The 18469-nt window shown below is 38.1% G+C and overlaps 1 protein-coding gene across 1 annotated transcript in view; it reads right to left on the bottom strand.

The window, feature by feature from the left end:
* Nucleotides 1–8965: 8965 nt before the first annotated feature.
* Nucleotides 8966–18469, bottom strand: part of FYCO1 (FYVE and coiled-coil domain autophagy adaptor 1) — a 49030-nt gene continuing 39526 nt past the window's right edge. The window contains exons 11-14 of the mRNA XM_042472232.1: nt 15410–15505; nt 12859–13069; nt 10819–10928; nt 8966–9551 (exon numbers count right to left, since the gene is read on the bottom strand). Coding sequence (XP_042328166.1) covers nt 9485–9551; nt 10819–10928; nt 12859–13069; nt 15410–15505 — 484 coding nt within the window. The 3' untranslated portion in view covers nt 8966–9484. The remainder of the gene's footprint in view (nt 9552–10818; nt 10929–12858; nt 13070–15409; nt 15506–18469) is intronic.

Raw genomic sequence — 18469 nt, 5'->3', positions numbered from 1 at the left:
AGAATGCGTTCTCTGAAGATGCCAGCCATAGATGCTGGCAAAATGTCAGGAATAAACTCTTCTAGAATGTGGCCACATAGCCCGAAAAACCTACAAAAAATTATGGATGTCATCCATAAAAGCCTTCAACTTCACAATGTGTGGACCATGTGTAAATTTCACTGAACTCAGTGGACCTAAAGCCAGGTGAGTGTTATAAGATTACAGCTGTAAAGCACAAACCTATACATGTCTACTCAGAAATAAATGCCTCTGAAATCAGTGGTGCTTACTCATATATAAATGGACATAAAAATGTAGCCTTGATTGCTTAAATCCCAGATTTCAGGTGGGCTGAGAGTACGCCAATTGCCCAAAATAAAGAGATTCATGATCTAGTTCTACCGTTGCATTGAATCTTGCCAACTCACCTTTCATGAAGAACATTTCTTCTCTCTCCCTTGATACTGCACAGCTACCTTTTGAGAAGTCATGATGTACATGCCATAAGGATAGCCAGATATGTTGTTGCATTGTTCCTTGGAGACAGGAGTCTACTTTGCTCTATTGCATTCAATCTACTCAAAGTTCAGGCCAAGAAAAAAAAATTGTATACAACTGAAAGGCCATCTATGGGCAATGAACTTCTTTTAAACTTTGGGGGAAAGCTTTGAGCCTTATAGTGTTTTTTTATGTGACGATTTCTGTGGGAAAAAATTTGAAACAAGCTTCAAAAATACCCCAACTTCTGTAAAGTACTTTCATTATTACTGCTTCACCTCCAGATCTCTTGAGTTCTAAGAGACACATGACAAAAGATAATTTGGTTTCTCTGGGTTCTGAGGCTAATGAACATTTCATTATCGATCAGTTAGAATTCTTTTCTCGCTGATAGATGAGTCACTTTTTAAAAAATTCTTATAGTTAGGTGTGAACAGTGGATAAAATCTAAAAGACAGGCCAGGGAGAGGGGGGTAAGAGCTCAATGAAAGGTATCAGCTCTGCTCCTTATCCCCACCAAAGCTGTGTCAACCTCTAAAACTAGTACCTAAGAGGACCACAGTTTTTGTAATCCAAATTATCCACCCAAATTTGGGTATCAGAATTCTGCAGTTTTAGCTAGATCATACCCAAAATGGACACCTTATAATTAGAGCTGTGGCCAAGATGTAACAGTGGACTTTGGCATTCAGTATTACTGGAAGTAATATTTGCAACATTTCACAGTGACCAAAATTTGTTTCAGAGCACTACCCAGTTCCTTGGCAGGTTTTACCAGTAGAGGGGTCTTAAAGAAGAGGTGTCATTCTCAGTGAAAGCATTGGCATCCAACAAAATTACACCACTGGATCATCAACACCTTTTTAACAACCTATATAGCATTATTAACATCTTGTACATGTGTCACAGCATAGCTGAGATCCTGCATTAAGATGCACTGTAGTTTTGCTCTCATGAAGTTATCCCTCAGTTACATTGCATCTCATTGCAGAACTGTAACACTGCACTATCAAAGATGTTAATCTGATGAATCGGTTTGCAGAGAGATCTTGTAGCACCTTTGAGACTAACTAAAAGAAGTTGGCAGCATGAGCTTTCATAGACTTCAGTCTACTTCCTCAGATGTATTTAGTGGAGTGGAAACCAGGGACATACATACATATATATATGCCATTAGCATATGAGAATGTCAATTCAAATTCAAAATCCTTTGTGTTTGGAAATGAAGTAGCAAGTCCAGTTTTAACTACGCTTGTTAGTGAACAAAGACATTGGGAGCTGGCCAGTATATATGGCTTTGGAAACTAACCTGTAGGTGGGGAGAATAGATGAGTATAGGATGCCCCCTGAGGATGGGGTCAGATAATGTTGAAATGTGTGTAGTGAGCCAAGAAGCCACTGTCCCTGTTCAATCCATTGCTGAGGTATAGTAGTTTATGGATGAATTCCAATTCTGCTGTTTCCCTTTCCAATTTACCTTTATAGTTCTTTTGCTCAAGGACTGCTGTTCTGAGGTCTGAGATGGAATGTAAACTTACAGCGCTTTATAAATAAAGGTTAATAATAATAATAATAATAATGTCCCGGGAGACTGAAATGTTTTGCCAAAGGAACAATCAAACATTTGTTGTGTATTGATCCACAATGCACAGCCGCACAATAAATGCACAATGGAAATAATAGGCTCAGAATTCTTAATTCCAAGTGTATTTTTGTGTGTGTGACAGACTGTGATTGGTTGAGCTTAGCATTCTATTTTTTTTAAATCCAAATAATCCCTGCAAACATAAATTTCTTCGTCTTTAGGTGTAATAATAATAATAATAATAATAATAATAATAATAATAATAATATGGCTAGATTATTGGACACTTGGCATACTAGGTGGCATCCCAACTGATCTAGAAATAGTTTAGTAGCAATTTGTGTCACCAGATGATTTTGATATTTTGATATGTTGCAGTGTGGGTTGAAATTAACTAGGTTGATCTTGTATTTATTTCAGACCTGTCAGCTGATGTCTTAACTGCAAAGGAGGAAAAGACACTACAAAGTGTAGGAGATTCAATAAAAATGTAGGACATTACCAAACAAACCCTAAAAGCACTCATATAAATATGAATTCATGGTTTTCAGTCAAGGTCAAAATGAAGGACGTTTTTGAATTCCTTCTGAACAGAAGGCTAAAATGTAGGACATGTCCTGGAAAAGAAGGATGCCTGGTTACCCTGAGTGCTTCATTATAGACCAGTGGTTGCCACACTTTGTTCTTCCAGATCATTTGGACTTCATCTCCCAGAATTCCTGACTGCTGATCAAGTTGTTTGGGTCTTCTGGGAGCTGAAGTTTGGGAACCATTGTCATAGATGCAGATTGCTGAGAGGTGATGAAGAAGTGCACAGGCCTTCTCCAGGTAGATGGGACACTTTGTTGGTGTTAATTTGTTGTCAATGTGACTTCAACAAATAAGACTTCCTGGATGAACACTGGCCTTACTGGACATTAAGTAAGCCTGAACGTGTCTTGTGGGCACACAACAGGGACAACACCAGTTAATAAGTAACATTTGCACCTTGCTCCTGCCTGTAAGAATTTATAGTAGAAGAAAAGGGACTTTCTTCAGTTTCAAAAGTGAAACTATATAGAAGCAATTTAAATTTTAAAAAATCAATCACTATCAGTTAAGGTCACATTACAAGAGCTTGAAAACATCATTTATTTGGACTATAAATCACTGAATCATGAATCAGCAATCCAAAGGAGTAACCTTTTCAGTCTCTGCAAATGATGCAGTCCTATTAATATTGTAAACCAGGGAAAAATAGAATAAGAGTGTATCAGGTATAGGTCTTGAGGCTACATAGCCTGCACTTAGGTGATGAAAAAGAAAAAAAGGTGACAAGGGAAGAAATGGAATCTAGCAGCACCTTTAAGATTGATTCATTTTCTTATGAAGTTTAGGGGCTATCAGTCCACTTTTTCAGATGTACTGATAAGAGCAAAATTTTTATCCCACTCCTACTACTGTGCAACTATGGTTAAAATACTGTGATTTTAATATTGTGCTACCAATGTATTAAAGACATAGAAAGCTCATGCTGAAATTAATCAATTGTAAATGTGCTGTAAGATTCCTCTTTCCCCTCTCCCCTTTTCCTTTTTATACTTTCCATTTAATAACATGGCTATCCCTTTGAAAACATTGGTAGTGAGAATTTTGATGGTATTACTCAACTGTATGACACAGAAATATTTCAGCTTGGTAAAATTGTGCTGTTAGGTGCTAATATGTATTCTAAGGTCTAAAAAACAGGCATACTGGGAACTCCCTTTGCTAGCGACAGTTATTGTGCAGATGAATGGCCACCATCTTTGTGTACTGTATATTCCTTGTTTGAAACTCACAACTAGTGCAGCTTCCCTACAGACAGACAGACAGGTCAGCTATTCAGCAGCTCAGTTGGTTGTCCAGAGATGGAACACCCAGCAGAAAAGCTAGAAGCAAAAATTCATCTTTTGGTCTACCTGAGAAGCATATAAGGGCTCCCCAGAGAAGACATAGCCCAGTCTTTTGGTAGTCTTCCCCATTTGGGATCCCCAATCTGGCGAGGAAAGGAGTGGCTGCAGGCTGTTCCAAAGGGGTGGTATGTTGAGCCCCTCGGTCTCAGAGGAATGCAAAGGCAAACTCCCTCTGAACAAACCTTGCCAAGAAACCTTATGGATGCCATAAGTCAGAAGTGACTTGAAGGCACACAACAACAACCATTTCTTTTACTATTGTTGTTATTATTGTTGTTAATGATAAAAAGAATCCAAACCTCTGGAGTTCCGTCAACCTTACAATCTGAACTATTTAATAATATAAAAACACACACACCAGTCACTTGAAATGATAGAGGTTTTTAATTAGTTCCTGAGCATAAAAAGCATCCAGAAACATTCCAATACAAAAGCCATCTGCATCCATAAAAATGTACATACTTAACATATACATGAGTGATTATTTCCCCTGCATAAGATCAGCTGAAATTTGGTGCCATTCTGCCACGTAATAATTTTGGCAGATATAAAAGTTCTATCATTTTCTTATGTTTGAGGATTAATAAAACCATTATGTGATTCCTACTAGAAAACAAAAGCTCAAGTCCAAAATTTGTTACTGATAAGTTTTGTTTCTTTGCAAAGCCTTTCATTGTTATTTTTGCATAGTACAGTATCTTTCTTCAGGTTAACAAGCCAACTTTCAGTAACAAGTACTTGAAAAATCTAGGAAAGAGAAGAAAAACCCAGCTATATCCTATTTTTTGTGCAGGTAAATTTGTCTTTGCAAAGCATGACATTTAGATGAAAGTCTCCTTTGTCCAGCAAAACTGAAAGGGTAAAACATGTCATCCTACTCTGTCCAGTGAGACGTACATCTTGGTGGGTTGCACAGCTTAATGTCCTTATTTCTAGCAGCAAGAAATGAATGAATGGTTTATGTGTAATTCATTGTTAGCAGTATTTCTAAATGGAGGACTTGGATGGGAATTCGTGGCTGTCTAGATGTCCTTGGACTCTAGTTCCCATTACGTTCCCACAATGCAGCCAATTGTGAAAAATGATGGGAGTTGTAGTTCAGCAACATTTTAGGGCAACATATCCCCCATATTGTAGTAGGATGAACATTATCCTTACTGAAGTATACACTAGCAAAAAAAGACATCTGTAAAACATTGCTACTGTAAATTGAAGAATCTGATAAATGGGCTAACTGGCTACTCATTACTGATTATCTCCAGGACAATGAACTGAACTATGCTGGATTGTCAGCATTAGGTCAGCTTTGAATAACAGAAATCTTCATTTTCATAATCAATAATTTTCTGTCCTGTATACTGAGCCAGTGTAGTAGCTTGAGTGTTGGACTAAGACTCTAGAGAGCTGGATCAAATCCCGGCTTAGTCATGAAAACCCACTGGCTGACCTTATTCTCTCAGCCTCAGAGGGAGGCAAAGGCAACCCACTTCTGTACAAATCTTGCCAAGAAAACCCTGTGCGAAGTTCGACTTACGGCTGTCACAAGTCAGAAGCGACTTGAAGGCACACAACAACACTGGAAACTCACTGATTATGACTTTTGAGGGACAGCCTTCTTTCTATGTAATTGTTTAGTTATACCATTTAGTTTCTGTTTTGTTTAGTTTGGACAAAGCCTGGAAAAGTTATTCATTGTACGTTGACTCTATGAATCCACCAACCAACATGGTTCTGGCTGTGCTGTCTCAAAAATCTGGAGGACTAGCATGATTGGAAACCTATTGATGAGTTTTCCCTGTCAATGAAAAGGGACACCCTAAAGATACTTTGGAGATAGATGCAGCAACTGTGGGATGGACACCATGACATGAAGCCAACACTGCCACACTGTGTTTCTGACAATAAGGTTTATTAGTAAGTGTCTTCATTTAATGCTGGTTTAGTTCTCAATGTGCACCCCGACCTCCACCCCTGATTCTTTGTACTGGATTCAGAGAAGCATCTTACATTAGAACTCTCTGTGGGTATTTTAAAAAAGTAAATAATTCAAAACTGAAGCTTTACAGTAAAATACAATTAAACAAAAACACCCAGGCATCTTCTTCTTTCATCCAACTATGTATATTTAAAATCCATAAATTGGCATTGATAACAATGGGCAGCATCCTTTTCCATATTTATCTGAATTGTGAAGCAAACACACTTTTGCAAAATTAGCAATCCATCCTCAAATCACAGCAAAGTCGACTGGAAACCCAGTACTACAATATTATGAGGATTTCAGTTCAAAAAACATTACATATTGCACAGTCCATGGCAAACTCTGTTTCAGCTTATAACACTGAAATTCCTATTGCTTTTCAGTTCAAAATAAAAGACACTTCTGGCACTTCAATAACAACACCATTAAATCATTCAGTGGCAAATGCACAATTTGGATGCTACCACCTCTGTGATTACTACTTCATCTTCTACATAATATTTTTAACTGTATCAGGCAACCCATACATCTCAGCATAGTAGAAAGGAATAGGCATATTGCAGGAACACTGGGCTGGTACAACCAAAAGGTGCACAGGTAACACATGGCAGTATCATACAACTAACTAAACCCCAACAGTATGCGACACAGCTTTGATTAGAAGAACAGGTACAGAGCAAGGATTTGTAGGGGAAAGTAAGGAAAAGAAGAAGAAAAGTAAGTCCAGTGTACCCTATGTTCTGTCTGTGAAAAAATATTATTATGAATAGCTTGAGTTACAGTTCCATCATATAGTAATTCCCACTCCCCACACATTTTAGCACCTTTTAAACAAAGGAACTGGAGGACCTTCCTCCTTTACTCTCATCATGAATCAGTCTCCTTGCCAGAATAGTTGGGAAACCTTTTTTTAAAAAATGGCTTGTATTGTAATTTAATGAGTCTTAAGAGTGAAACAGCCTGAGCCTTTTTCATATGGGAGTAAAATATATAAGGGAAACACACACTTAATTCATTTCAGAGTATCTTTCAAATTAAGTGTGTGGTCTGTTAAAGTAGTTGTTAACAAACCATAATATAAACAAGGTGTGATATACCCACCCTGTTTGGAAGCTGGGGGGCACTTCAGCTATTGTGGGACTACATCTCCCATCATTCCACATCACTGGCTGAAAGTGACAAGTGAAAAAAGTCAGCAATTTGCCAGTTTTGGATCTAGTGAACTTCAGACCTGTTTTATTCCTAACAGCATTTAAGAGTTAAAAAAATGTGGCCATTTAAAAAACAAATACTACAGGATCATTTTGCTAATATTACCAGGGCCAACTGATATACCATTATTAGATGAAGTTTGCTACATTATGAAATGGTAAAATAAAATTAGAACAAAAAATCCACATTCATATTCTGTTGTTTAAAATTAGACGCTTTGTTTTACTCATTTCATAACTGGATCTGTATATCACCACCTTGATCAGCAAATTTGCTTTTATAAGACAACAGCTTCTAGAATGTTCCAGCATCCTGGAAGCTACAGTCTTCATAAGTAACTTTTCTACACATTAGTTCTATATAGTTCTTATGGAAATAAATCTCACCAAAATGAATGAAGCTTACATCTACATTTAGGTTTCACTTGCCAATCAAGTTGTGAAATATGCTTTACCTCAAAGGACTGGGGCTGCTAGAAGAGTGGGAATGTTTCTTCATCAAGGAACAAATCGACGCTGGTATATTTTTATAAACGTCCCAAGTTAGCTGAACAGTTAGCTGGCCCAGAATCACTTTCACACAATGTATGGTTGTGATCACAAGCAATAAACTGTGTTTGGGAAGTAGAAAGGCATGAAGAATCACTCTGCAAAAATCTTGTGCGACGACCATCCACATACTGCCTGGAGTTTAACTCCATGTAGAACATGTCTAGACTGAACCCTCGCTATTAAAAAATAATAATTTTTGATTTTGCAGAACTGTACTTGAATTCCATCTCTTTTGCTGCATTTAATAGAAAATAACTAGCAGCAGAAGCAACACTATTTTAAAATCTTTATATAAAACTTCCAAACTAGCACATCAAAAGCATATTTCATATTTCTTAGCCCTTTGAAAATGTATATATTGATTGTGCGCCATTGTTGCACCAAATGCACCACTGCATAGGTATTTTTTTCATTTAGATAAACAAAATGGCTTGTGAACAACTGGCATGTAGGCCAGAATCATTAGTGTTTCTATAAAAGTTAGATTTCTTTTTGTAAGTGCTTACATGTTAAGTGTTGTTTTTTTAAAAAAATTATTGCATAACCCTAATAGGGCTTCAGACACGTCTGTAATATTAGTGCTCTCATTTACATATAAATAATAGGTTGTGGCTCTGGGACCAGGGAATGAAGGACAGGCAGCCTAGACCTTTTTGAGGCCTCTTTCCCAGCTATGGGGGGAAGGGCCACCACTGCCGTTTCCTGCGCTTTCGGAGTGGCGACTAACAAACAAGGAGCCGCAAACATGCCAAGAGGAACTTCAATCCAAAAGAAGCCTCAAAGGAAACATAAACGCAAGGAGTGCCTGGGCACTACTTCACTCAGTAGCTGCGTACTATCTGAAATGCCGAATAAAACAAAGCGAGAGGACATGGCACAGTTCCTTGCTTTGTTTTCAAAGATGTGTTAAATTGTTTTGAACTGTTTATAATTATTACATTTTTCAATTTCTTATAAAAATTACTCTTATTTTCAGTTGGTACATAAATTCCGACCACCAATATTTTTTGTTCTTGTAGTTCAATTTCTACTCCTATGTCCTTCTCCATCTGAAAAAATTTCTCTAGCTGTAATTGATGTTTTAACATATGGCACTATACAGTGGGCCCTTGTTATATGCTGGGGTTTGGTTCCAAGATCCCCCGTGGATAACAAAATCCATGGATGCTCAAGTCCCATTAAATATAATGACATAGCAAAATGGTGTCCCGTATAAAAAATAGAAAATCAAGGTTTGATATTTGAAATTTATACTTTTTTTTAACATTTTCAAACCATGGATGCTTGAATCCGTGTATAAAAAATCCATGTATAAAAAGGGCCGACTGTACCTTTTTTCCCTTTTGGATTAGTTGATACAAATTCTTTCCCAAATTTCCTATTTTTTGAATATTTTTCTTCCTCTTTTTTGATTTTAATTTCTTGTAGACAAATTATATCATATTAAATTTTTTCCAAATAATGAAATATCTTCTACATTTTGGAGCCAAATTAATCCTTTTTACATTCCATGAAATAATATCAATTTTAATATCTTATTAAACTCATTTATCCTCCCTCAAAAGAAAGAAAAAGGAAAAAAATATGTATTGTTATAAGGTTACCCTTATGTTTTATAATGGATTGGCATCTTGATTTCAGAAGCCAGGAACTTTTTACTGTACATAAATAGTGTTTTTTAAAAATATAATTTTAAAAAATACAGTATATAAATATTACATATATTCAAGGCTATGGAAAATCACTTCCATCGTAGATTATTGGGCGTTGAACAGCTAAGTGAAAAAAATACTTTCTTTGAGATAAACCTGTAGGGAAAAACAACAAAAGAAGAAACAACACTTGAGCTGAAACAGTAAACTCATCTTGGAAAAAATGGCTGCATATAAGCCCTATTGAAATCAATGCTGCAAATGAACTAGTAGTATTGGTATTTAAACAAGATCATCTGCATGCTTAGAAATAAATCTCATCGAGTTCAAAATAATTTATTTTCAAGTATGATTTAAGTTACCTGATTTATCTACTGATCTTTAAGATGCAAAGAGCTTGGACTATCATTCCCAGAATCCTGCAATGGCTGGAGGATACTTGGGAGCCATAGTCTAAACATAACTTTTCCAAGCTCTTGGCACAACTATTCCTTCAAAGTGATGTATGAGATTTCATAAAATATCATTATCATCATCACAATTCAATTAAAATCATATCCCAACTCCTTTAAAACTGAACAGTTGCTGTTAAAACATCAAGAGTAATTAATGAAAATCTAAACATCCTGAATGCACTTGAGCTTGCTTGGTCTCAGAAGCTAAGTAGGGTCATATTAGCAATAGCTATTATGCTAGTATTTTCTAGTATTTGGAAGAGAAACTGCTAGGGAATATGTGGTGCTTTAAGCTATATCCAGAGAAAGGCAGTGGCAAACTTCCTCTGAATAAATCCTGCCAAGAAAACCCTACGACAGGGTTGCTATAAGTTGGAGTTGACTTGAAGGCTCATAACAACGTCAAAATGTGCTTAGGACTCCCATCTAAAAGAGCAAAACACCTCAGTTTTTAAAATCAAAAATTTTATTCCCCTTTAGACTGAGACTTTAAAGGTGCATCAGCACTGCAGAAATAATTCAGTTTGACACAACCTTAACTGCCATGGCTCAATGCTATGTAATCCTGGGATTTGTAGTTTGTTGTCAGAGCTCTCTGACAGAAAAGGCTAAATGTCTCACAAAACTACAAATCCTGGAATTCCATAGCATTGGGACACAACATTTGGTGAAAACCTGGATTATTTTTGCAGTGTGCCTGCAGCCTTTGACTAAGTCACAAGTTTAATGCATGACCTTTTCGTGAGAGAAAAAACAAAGCTGTACCAAATATCTGGATGCAAAACTTCAGAAAGAATAGGTTTTAAACTATCTGTTCAGACATGACAGCATATTCCAAAAGGGTTACAACTGTACTTTTTCACTTCAAACTAAGGTGGCCAAGTGTAAAATTGGGAATTCTGACAGAGGAAATTCCATCTGTCTTTTGTATATGGACATCTTTGCCCACCCAATCCAGATACACCAACCTTGAGAAAGTGTTGTCAAATATCAGGATGTATATCCCAGCATGTCTCACTTTCACCTTCCCGCGTATAGTTTCCTTATGAGAGTTGCAGCGAGTCATAGGAATGAGAACCTGCAAGATACAGAAGAGCAAAATGTGAATAAATTTCTTCCTGCAAGGATTCTGTCTGTCTGTCTATCTGTCACTATCTGCTGATCCAAAGTGGCCATCTTTTAACCCAATGAGAAGCAACATGTGCTGGTTATAATCTGCAAAGCCCTATATGGCTCAGGTCCAGGCTATTTGGCAGACTATGGGGGTATACAGACAGCTCAACAGGGGCAGCTATATATCACCCCTGTAAGCGCTGGGTTGGGGACATGGCAATTGCATGCCACGCCCTCCAACCTAGTGTAAAAAGGAGCCACGAAATGTGGCTCCTATATGCGCCATACAAGGGTGCTATAAGCACCCCAGTGCGCCGTTATGATACCGTTCGTGTGCAGTGCTGTTTGAGTGCTGTGTATAAGGAATGTCATCATGGCACACACATCTGGCCTCGCTTTAATTTCAGGGACATGGAAACTGAGCTCCTATGTGGACTTAACTGGAGGAAGCCCCAGTGAAATCATTTGAACAAATAAGCACAGGATATGAAGTCGAAGCATAGGATTGCACTAACCATCAACAGCAGGAAGCAACATACCAACCCAGGATCCAATGAGCTCCTTCAAGTGTTTCGAAGGGTTTGGACATATCTAGTGGTTTCACTTTTTATTTTGAATAACATTTAACCAGTCAATCCATCTAGCAATCCTTCCCTTAAATGCAGGGAGTCACCAGAAGAGGTCTCCTGAACACAATTTCATGCAATGCATCTGGGAGATGAGATTGCACTGGGTACTGGATTGACTAATTAGGGGAAGTTGAAATATTGCTTTTAAGGAATTTTTTTAAATAAACATGACAATCTTATTATGCAAAACACAATTACCTGTCATACTATTGTTTGCTAGGACATTTTGAAAAAATTGGGATGCAAAAAAGTGTAGTGGCTGCTGCAGCAGCAGCAGCAGCAGCAACAACAACAAACTCATGAGCTCCAATGAGTCAGGGGTGTCAGTGAGGGTGTGTGTATGCAGTGGTTATGGGATGCACCAGGTTACATCCTAAGGGAGGGATGACACTACTTTCCCCCAACCAACTGCCTTTTGACAGAAATGGGCTGTGGAATTTGCCTGCATTCTTTTAAAATGCTGAAGACATGGTGTAAATGCGGCAAGGCTCTGTGAGAAAAGAAAGGAGAGGCCCCAGGTTTTCTTTTTTAAAATTACATTTCAAATTTTTATTTTTTTAAAAAAAAAATCTTTTAAAACGTAACATTCTACCTCACTTTAACCACATGAAACAATGCACAGTGGGCCTTTGGTATCTGCTGGGTTTGGTTTCTGAATGTTCAAGTTCCATTAAATACAATGGCATAGTAAAATGGTGTCCCTCATATAAGATGGCGAAATCAAGCTTTGCTTTTTGGTATTTATATATTTTTTGAATATTTTCAAGCCATGGGTTCTTAAATCTATGGATAAAGAATCTGTGGATATGGAGGGCCGACTGTACTGTATATGCAAATATATTTAGGATGTGTGTATGATACTGTAATTTAAAGGTATAATTTGTCAATGTGGGATGACACCATGAGTTACTGTACTGGGTGACACCAACCTTTATGATGCCACTGACATAGGTCTCTTCCTCCCCACTTTATCCTCAATCTACAGCCCTCTGAGGTTGGTCAGGCTGAATCTGAGTGATAGGGCCAATGAAGTTTCATGGCTTAGTGGTAACTTGAGCCTCAGTCTCTCAAGCCCCAGTCCAACACTCTAACCACATCATACAGGATTCCTAATATCACTTACTACTAAGAGCTTATTGGACTTTGAAAGCTAAGAAAAAGAAGTTTATTCTTATTTAAATAAATTTTGTTTCCTATATTATTAAGGGCAAGGTTAAAGTTAGTTCAGTAGAAAAGAATAATAACATTGAGATCCAGTTGTCTTACTTTACATTGATCCAATGGTGTTTCTTCTGATTCTTGGTACACCACACTGAATGCAATGCTCTTTGGATCTGATGAAAATACCCAGCTTATTGTAAGACCAGTTTCTATCGCAGTGATAGGAATAATGCTGTAAGTATTTGATTTAATGAACAGTTCTCTGTTAGCTTCTCCAAACTTAAAAATCTCCTCCACAGTGAGCGGTAGTTTTAGCCTGAGAAAAATAAACAGAATGTGTAAGAGAGTTCATGAAAGAGCATGACCAGTGCTATATTTGATGGATGATGCATGCATGCATATGAAATAAGAAGACAATGCATTAACAAGTAGTGCTTCCAGGAAGCTCCTGGGAATGTATTGCTCTGCTTCGTAACTAATGAAGCAGGTAGGGTCATGCTTTCCAATTACAAATTAAAAATCTTGTTCTTTAAGAAAAGCAGTATGTCTTTATGGTCTTCTGTGGTGCTGGCAGGGAGGGGATGGGGAGCTTTGGGAGCAACAGTTAAAAGCACATATGGCCTCCAATGAAATTGGGGGACAATCTGTCCCTTACTCAGTCCTACTTTAGTTCTATTTAAATCAAAGGGAAAAACTGGTTGTAATTAATGTGTCTTAATAAGTCGTGGGCCGTGGTCCAAGGTCAAGTATAGTATAGTGGTCCCTTGACTTACGCAGGGGATCCGCGTAAGGCACGTTCCGCCTATGCTTGAGCCCCATTGACAATAATGGGGCTTGTGCACACAGTGCACCATACAAGAAATGGCACGGAGCTTTCAGCATAAACTGAAAGCCGCGTAAAAGGCGCCTGCATATGACACGGGTGTACTGTATATATTTGAATTGCCCTTCAAGTACTATGACAGATTCCTTTTATTACATCATTCATTGGTACCCCACACTTTCTTCAATAATAATAATAATAATAATAATAATTTATTTATATCCCACCCCTTTGAGGTCAAGGGGTTTAAAGTAGGGTAATCCCAACTCTAGTATTCCCTGTCATCACAACAATAACACTTAAGGCAGATTAGACAGCAATATGGCCATTAACCCAATATGCTTTTTGTGATCAAGCAGGTATAGGAGCCAAAGATTTCTCAGTTTAATGCTCTGGTTTTTATTAAGATTTCCTCACTCCTTCTCAAGAGCTTGCAGGGATGGGGGAATATATTTTTTACTACAACTCCCACAAATTCCCAGGCAATGTGATGCTGGCCAGAGAAGGCATCCTGGGAGTTGTAAAATTTTCCCCTGCCCCACATCTCTGCTTTTACTTACTCTGCATTGATGGATTCATCATAAGCGAGATCAACAGATCCTTTGTTCCTATACAGAAACTAATTTCTTTGTGTGGTGCAAGTATTTTCCAAATGCTTGAAATATGGATATATAAAAGTATGAACACAAAAAATAATTTGCACCTAAAAATTGCTTGTACACATAGACACAAATTTGACATGATGGTGGTTTTGGTCTGTGGCAACTTTAAACCATTATTTCTTGCCTCAAATAAAAAGAAAAAAGGCCTCTAAAGTTTCAGTTCTATCCCCACAACTGGAGGTAAGCCCCACTGAACTCATTGGGAACTCTTTCACCTTGAAAGGGTTGGTTTGTGGAATTGGTTTTGTTCTTCTATTTTAATGGTTATGTACTTACAGCTCTTCTTACCACTGATTAGGCAAACTAGTTAAAACCTCAAATACAGAAGACAATAAAAATGAATCATTTTTATTTTTAACTTTATTTTAATGTCTTACTCTTACTGCCAAGTAGACAAAAGGGCAAGTTAGGTGCAGAACAGACCACCCAAACAGGGTGGATTGGAGATGCACTGGAGCTGGTTGTTCCAGAGCTGTGGTAATCACACAGTGCCCTGAAGCCAGACCAAATAGGAGTGGAAAAGATCCGTGCCATTTCCTGTATGGCGCACTGTGTGCACAAGCACCATTATTTCAAATGGTGCTTGAGCATAGGAGGAATTTGCCTTACGTGGCGGGATCTGGCACAGATCCCCCATATAAGGCAAGGGGCCACTGTACTGTACTGGTAAAAAGCCACTTTAAGCAGCCTGGCTGCAACTCCAGGGTGGCTTCTGGGTGCTCCAACAGCGTGTAAATGCCACCACCACCCCCCCCCGAGTGTCCAGAAGCCGTCCCTGTGTGATTGGCTGGGTGGCTTCCAGGCATTTTGGGAGCATGCTGCATGTAAACGCCATGCTCCCAAGCTGCCCGGAAGGCAGCTTAACTTGCCAGTCTGTCCCAGCCCTTAGTATCAAGTACTGCACATTTTGAAAATGAAGAGAACATGGGAAATGGATCTCACATTAGCTAATACAGAATCGGCTTTGCTTTGTATTCAGTTTTGTCATCAATTGCACACAATAAAAACCCAGTGGAGTCCTATTCACATGTGTAGGATGCAAATGCAGGCAATGTCATGCACATGCACTTAGGAGTCAACTCCACTAAACTCTATGGAAATTGCTTCTGAGTGGATATGATTATGTTGTTAATCTTTAAAAATGAAAGACTGAAGAACATATTTTGCTTACATCAGTTCTCCTGACTTCAGCAAGCATATTTCTGCATCTTGGGTCATCTGCAAGTCATCAATCTCATCAAATGTTGAGGAATTATATGTGCTGTTTCTGTGACAGAGAGAAAACAAGATAATCATCCAACTTATTCCAGAAACTGATTATTTAAAAAATCATCTAAATCTAACAATGATACAGGAATTGTATGGAATTGCTTTCTCCCATTTTCATTTTTTTTAAAAATCAAGTTATTTCTATTCTAAGGCAAATTCTTGGTAAAGTCTTCAAAACTAAACTGAAATGATATTCTTTCCCTTCTGCCCAATTCAATACACTAAGCTATTCTCAGCATGGGGAGGACCATGTTACCATACATATATTTAAAAGATGAGGAATCTCTCTCAAAGAAAGAGACTGCCAGCTTTAATTCATCACCAATGTATTTGAATGCACAGGGAAGAAGTAAGACTTCAAAGCCCTGGATCAGATTAGACAAAGTGGCCAGTTAAAGTGTCTCTTATATTAATTTAAAAAACCTCAAACTCTTTCAATCCTGAATAGGAATTTGAATATTTGGGCATTTCTTTAAAAAACAAAACAACTCACAAGAGTTTCACCCATCCCCAGGAGTACAGCTACAGTATGGGTGGTGGATGCGTGCAGACAAAATGAAGACATTGCCCCCACACAAAAAAAACACTTTCCCTTAATTAAATTTTCCTTCAGATCCCAAGTGTCACAGTAAGATAAATCTTCTTAAACAAATAGAAATACAGTTGATTTATCCAAGAAAAGGAGCGGGCACAGTTTCCAAGCGAGTATGAACACAGCAAATATGAGTTCAAAGTGTGAAGAATTTTCAGTGTCTTGCTCTCTGCAATGATAATATCTGGAGACTGCAGGAAAATTTCATTGAGGGGACAGAATTCTTATTTGGGGGCAATGTCTTCATTTTTCCATCTCTGTCGTTACTATAGTCCCTCCTTATCCATGGGAGATATGTTCCAAGACCCCCAGTGGATACCTGAAACTGCAGATAGTATCTTACCCTGTACCTGTAATATTTTCAGACTATGACTGACCATGGGTAATTGAAACCACAGAGAGCAAAACTGTGGAAAAGAGGAAACTACATTATATTTTTGGATTGTAGCTGACCATGGGTAACTGAAACTGCAGAAAGTGAAATTGCAGATGGGGGTGGACTATTTCTAGCCATCCCTAATATCTACCTAATTCCAAGAGCAAATTTTTTTAAAAAACACAGTCTGATGAACGCTTAAGCTACTAACATTTTTCTCTCAGTTAGTCTGATAGGTGCTACAAGATCCTTTTGTATACTTAAAAAAACCAGATAAATGACAGTATCTTGATATATCAGCAACAAGCCTAGAAACTGCACAATTTAGGAAAAAGCCCTGCAAAAGAGCCATGCTTACACCCTCCAAGGAAAAGGTCAGCTGTGGTGAAGGCAAGCAGGTCCTCTCTAAGGAAAGCTTTCCACAGCAAGGGTTAGCTGTTTTCTGTTCATATGACTCTAACATATATCCCGGTATCACAATGGCAACAAATATTCTTAGTGATTTAATTGAATTTTATGAATCGTCTAAACCAATACAGTATATTTATAGCATAGTCCTATACATGCTTATAGAAAAGTAGGCCCAATTGAGGCTAGTGATGTACAGTCCCTGGTCAATGAATATAGAGCTGCTGCCTTGAAGACAGACTTTAGATGTGGTACATACTGGTTTGTTTATTTCTATTTGTGTGTGGGTTTTTAAAAAAATGTTATTTCACCATGAAATAGAAAGAAATGGAAAGAAAAGTAGCAAAATATTCCACCACTAGACAGAAAAGAAATTGACATTAGAGCAATGGTGATCAACTATTAAAAAATCAGAGGCTTTTCCTAAACTGGGTGAACAGAAAGCAATAAAACAGGCTGAAAAAAGTGATCAATTTAAAGGCACAGGAATGTGGAAAAGCCTAAATACTTTTGCATGTTCCACAGAAAAGCGGTGCTACAATCCATTTTATCACACAAACATACATCACAAGCATGTCTGGGAAAAACAGGATGGGATTATTCAGAAAACACTGGAACACAATGGGCTAACAGCGCATATTATGTGAGCAAAGCACAGCAATTTCAGAGAAAGGGGACAGTGTGTATCAAAGTGCTGATACAACCTCATTGTACTAACTTATTTGATTGCTTAAAATGTTTGCATGCTGTCTCTAAGGTGGTGGCAGGACCTTTCAGAAAGCATCTGAGTTTATAGTAACACCAACACCTTCAATTAATTTTTGTTGCTAATTTTATTTTAGAAAAAAGTTAGTGACATAACACTAGATGGCAGTAGATCAATGAGGTATCTTCTGGCTCAGAAAAGCCTGGCTTTGAATTTCTGTGAGTTGAGCCGACTATGACTGCATCTACACTGCAGAAATAATCCAGTTTGACACCACTTTTAACTGCCATGGCTCAATGCTATGGAATTCAGGGAAGTGCAGTTTTGTGAACTATTTAGCTTTCTCTCTCAGAGAGCTCTGGTAACACAACAAACTGCAATGCCCAGAATTGCACAGCATTGCGTCATGGGAGTTAAAGGGTTGTCAAAGGCCCTTTAAAGCCCGCTTCCAGGCAACTTGGGAGCACAGTGTTTATACACTGCATGCTCTGAAGACATCTGGAAGCCGAGTGGCTGCCCAGACATGGGTGGCTTCAAGACGCTCCAGCACGCCGCCAGATCGTCTTGAAGCCACTCTGGGGTTGCAGCGGGGCTGGAAAAGGCGTCTCGTTGTCGGCCCAAATAAGAAGTGGATCTTTCCCACTCTTATTTGGGCTGGGTTCAAGGCACGTTAGGGCCGTGGCGTGTGTTTGCCATAGCCCCAATCTGTCTGTGGGAATGGTCATCTGTTCTGGCCCAAACTGGATTATTTCTGCATTGTGGATGCAGCCTATCTAGGTCTGAATTAGGATTGCTCCTTCTTTCTCTTTTTATGGCATGTCTCCTATCATTAATAATAATAATAATAATAATAATAATAATAATAATAATAATAATAATA

The sequence above is a fragment of the Sceloporus undulatus genome, chromosome 6 (assembly GCF_019175285.1).
Source record: "Sceloporus undulatus isolate JIND9_A2432 ecotype Alabama chromosome 6, SceUnd_v1.1, whole genome shotgun sequence".
In the NCBI taxonomy this organism is placed as follows: Eukaryota; Metazoa; Chordata; class Lepidosauria; order Squamata; family Phrynosomatidae; genus Sceloporus; species Sceloporus undulatus.
This window is presented reverse-complemented; position numbering and strand designations above follow the sequence as displayed.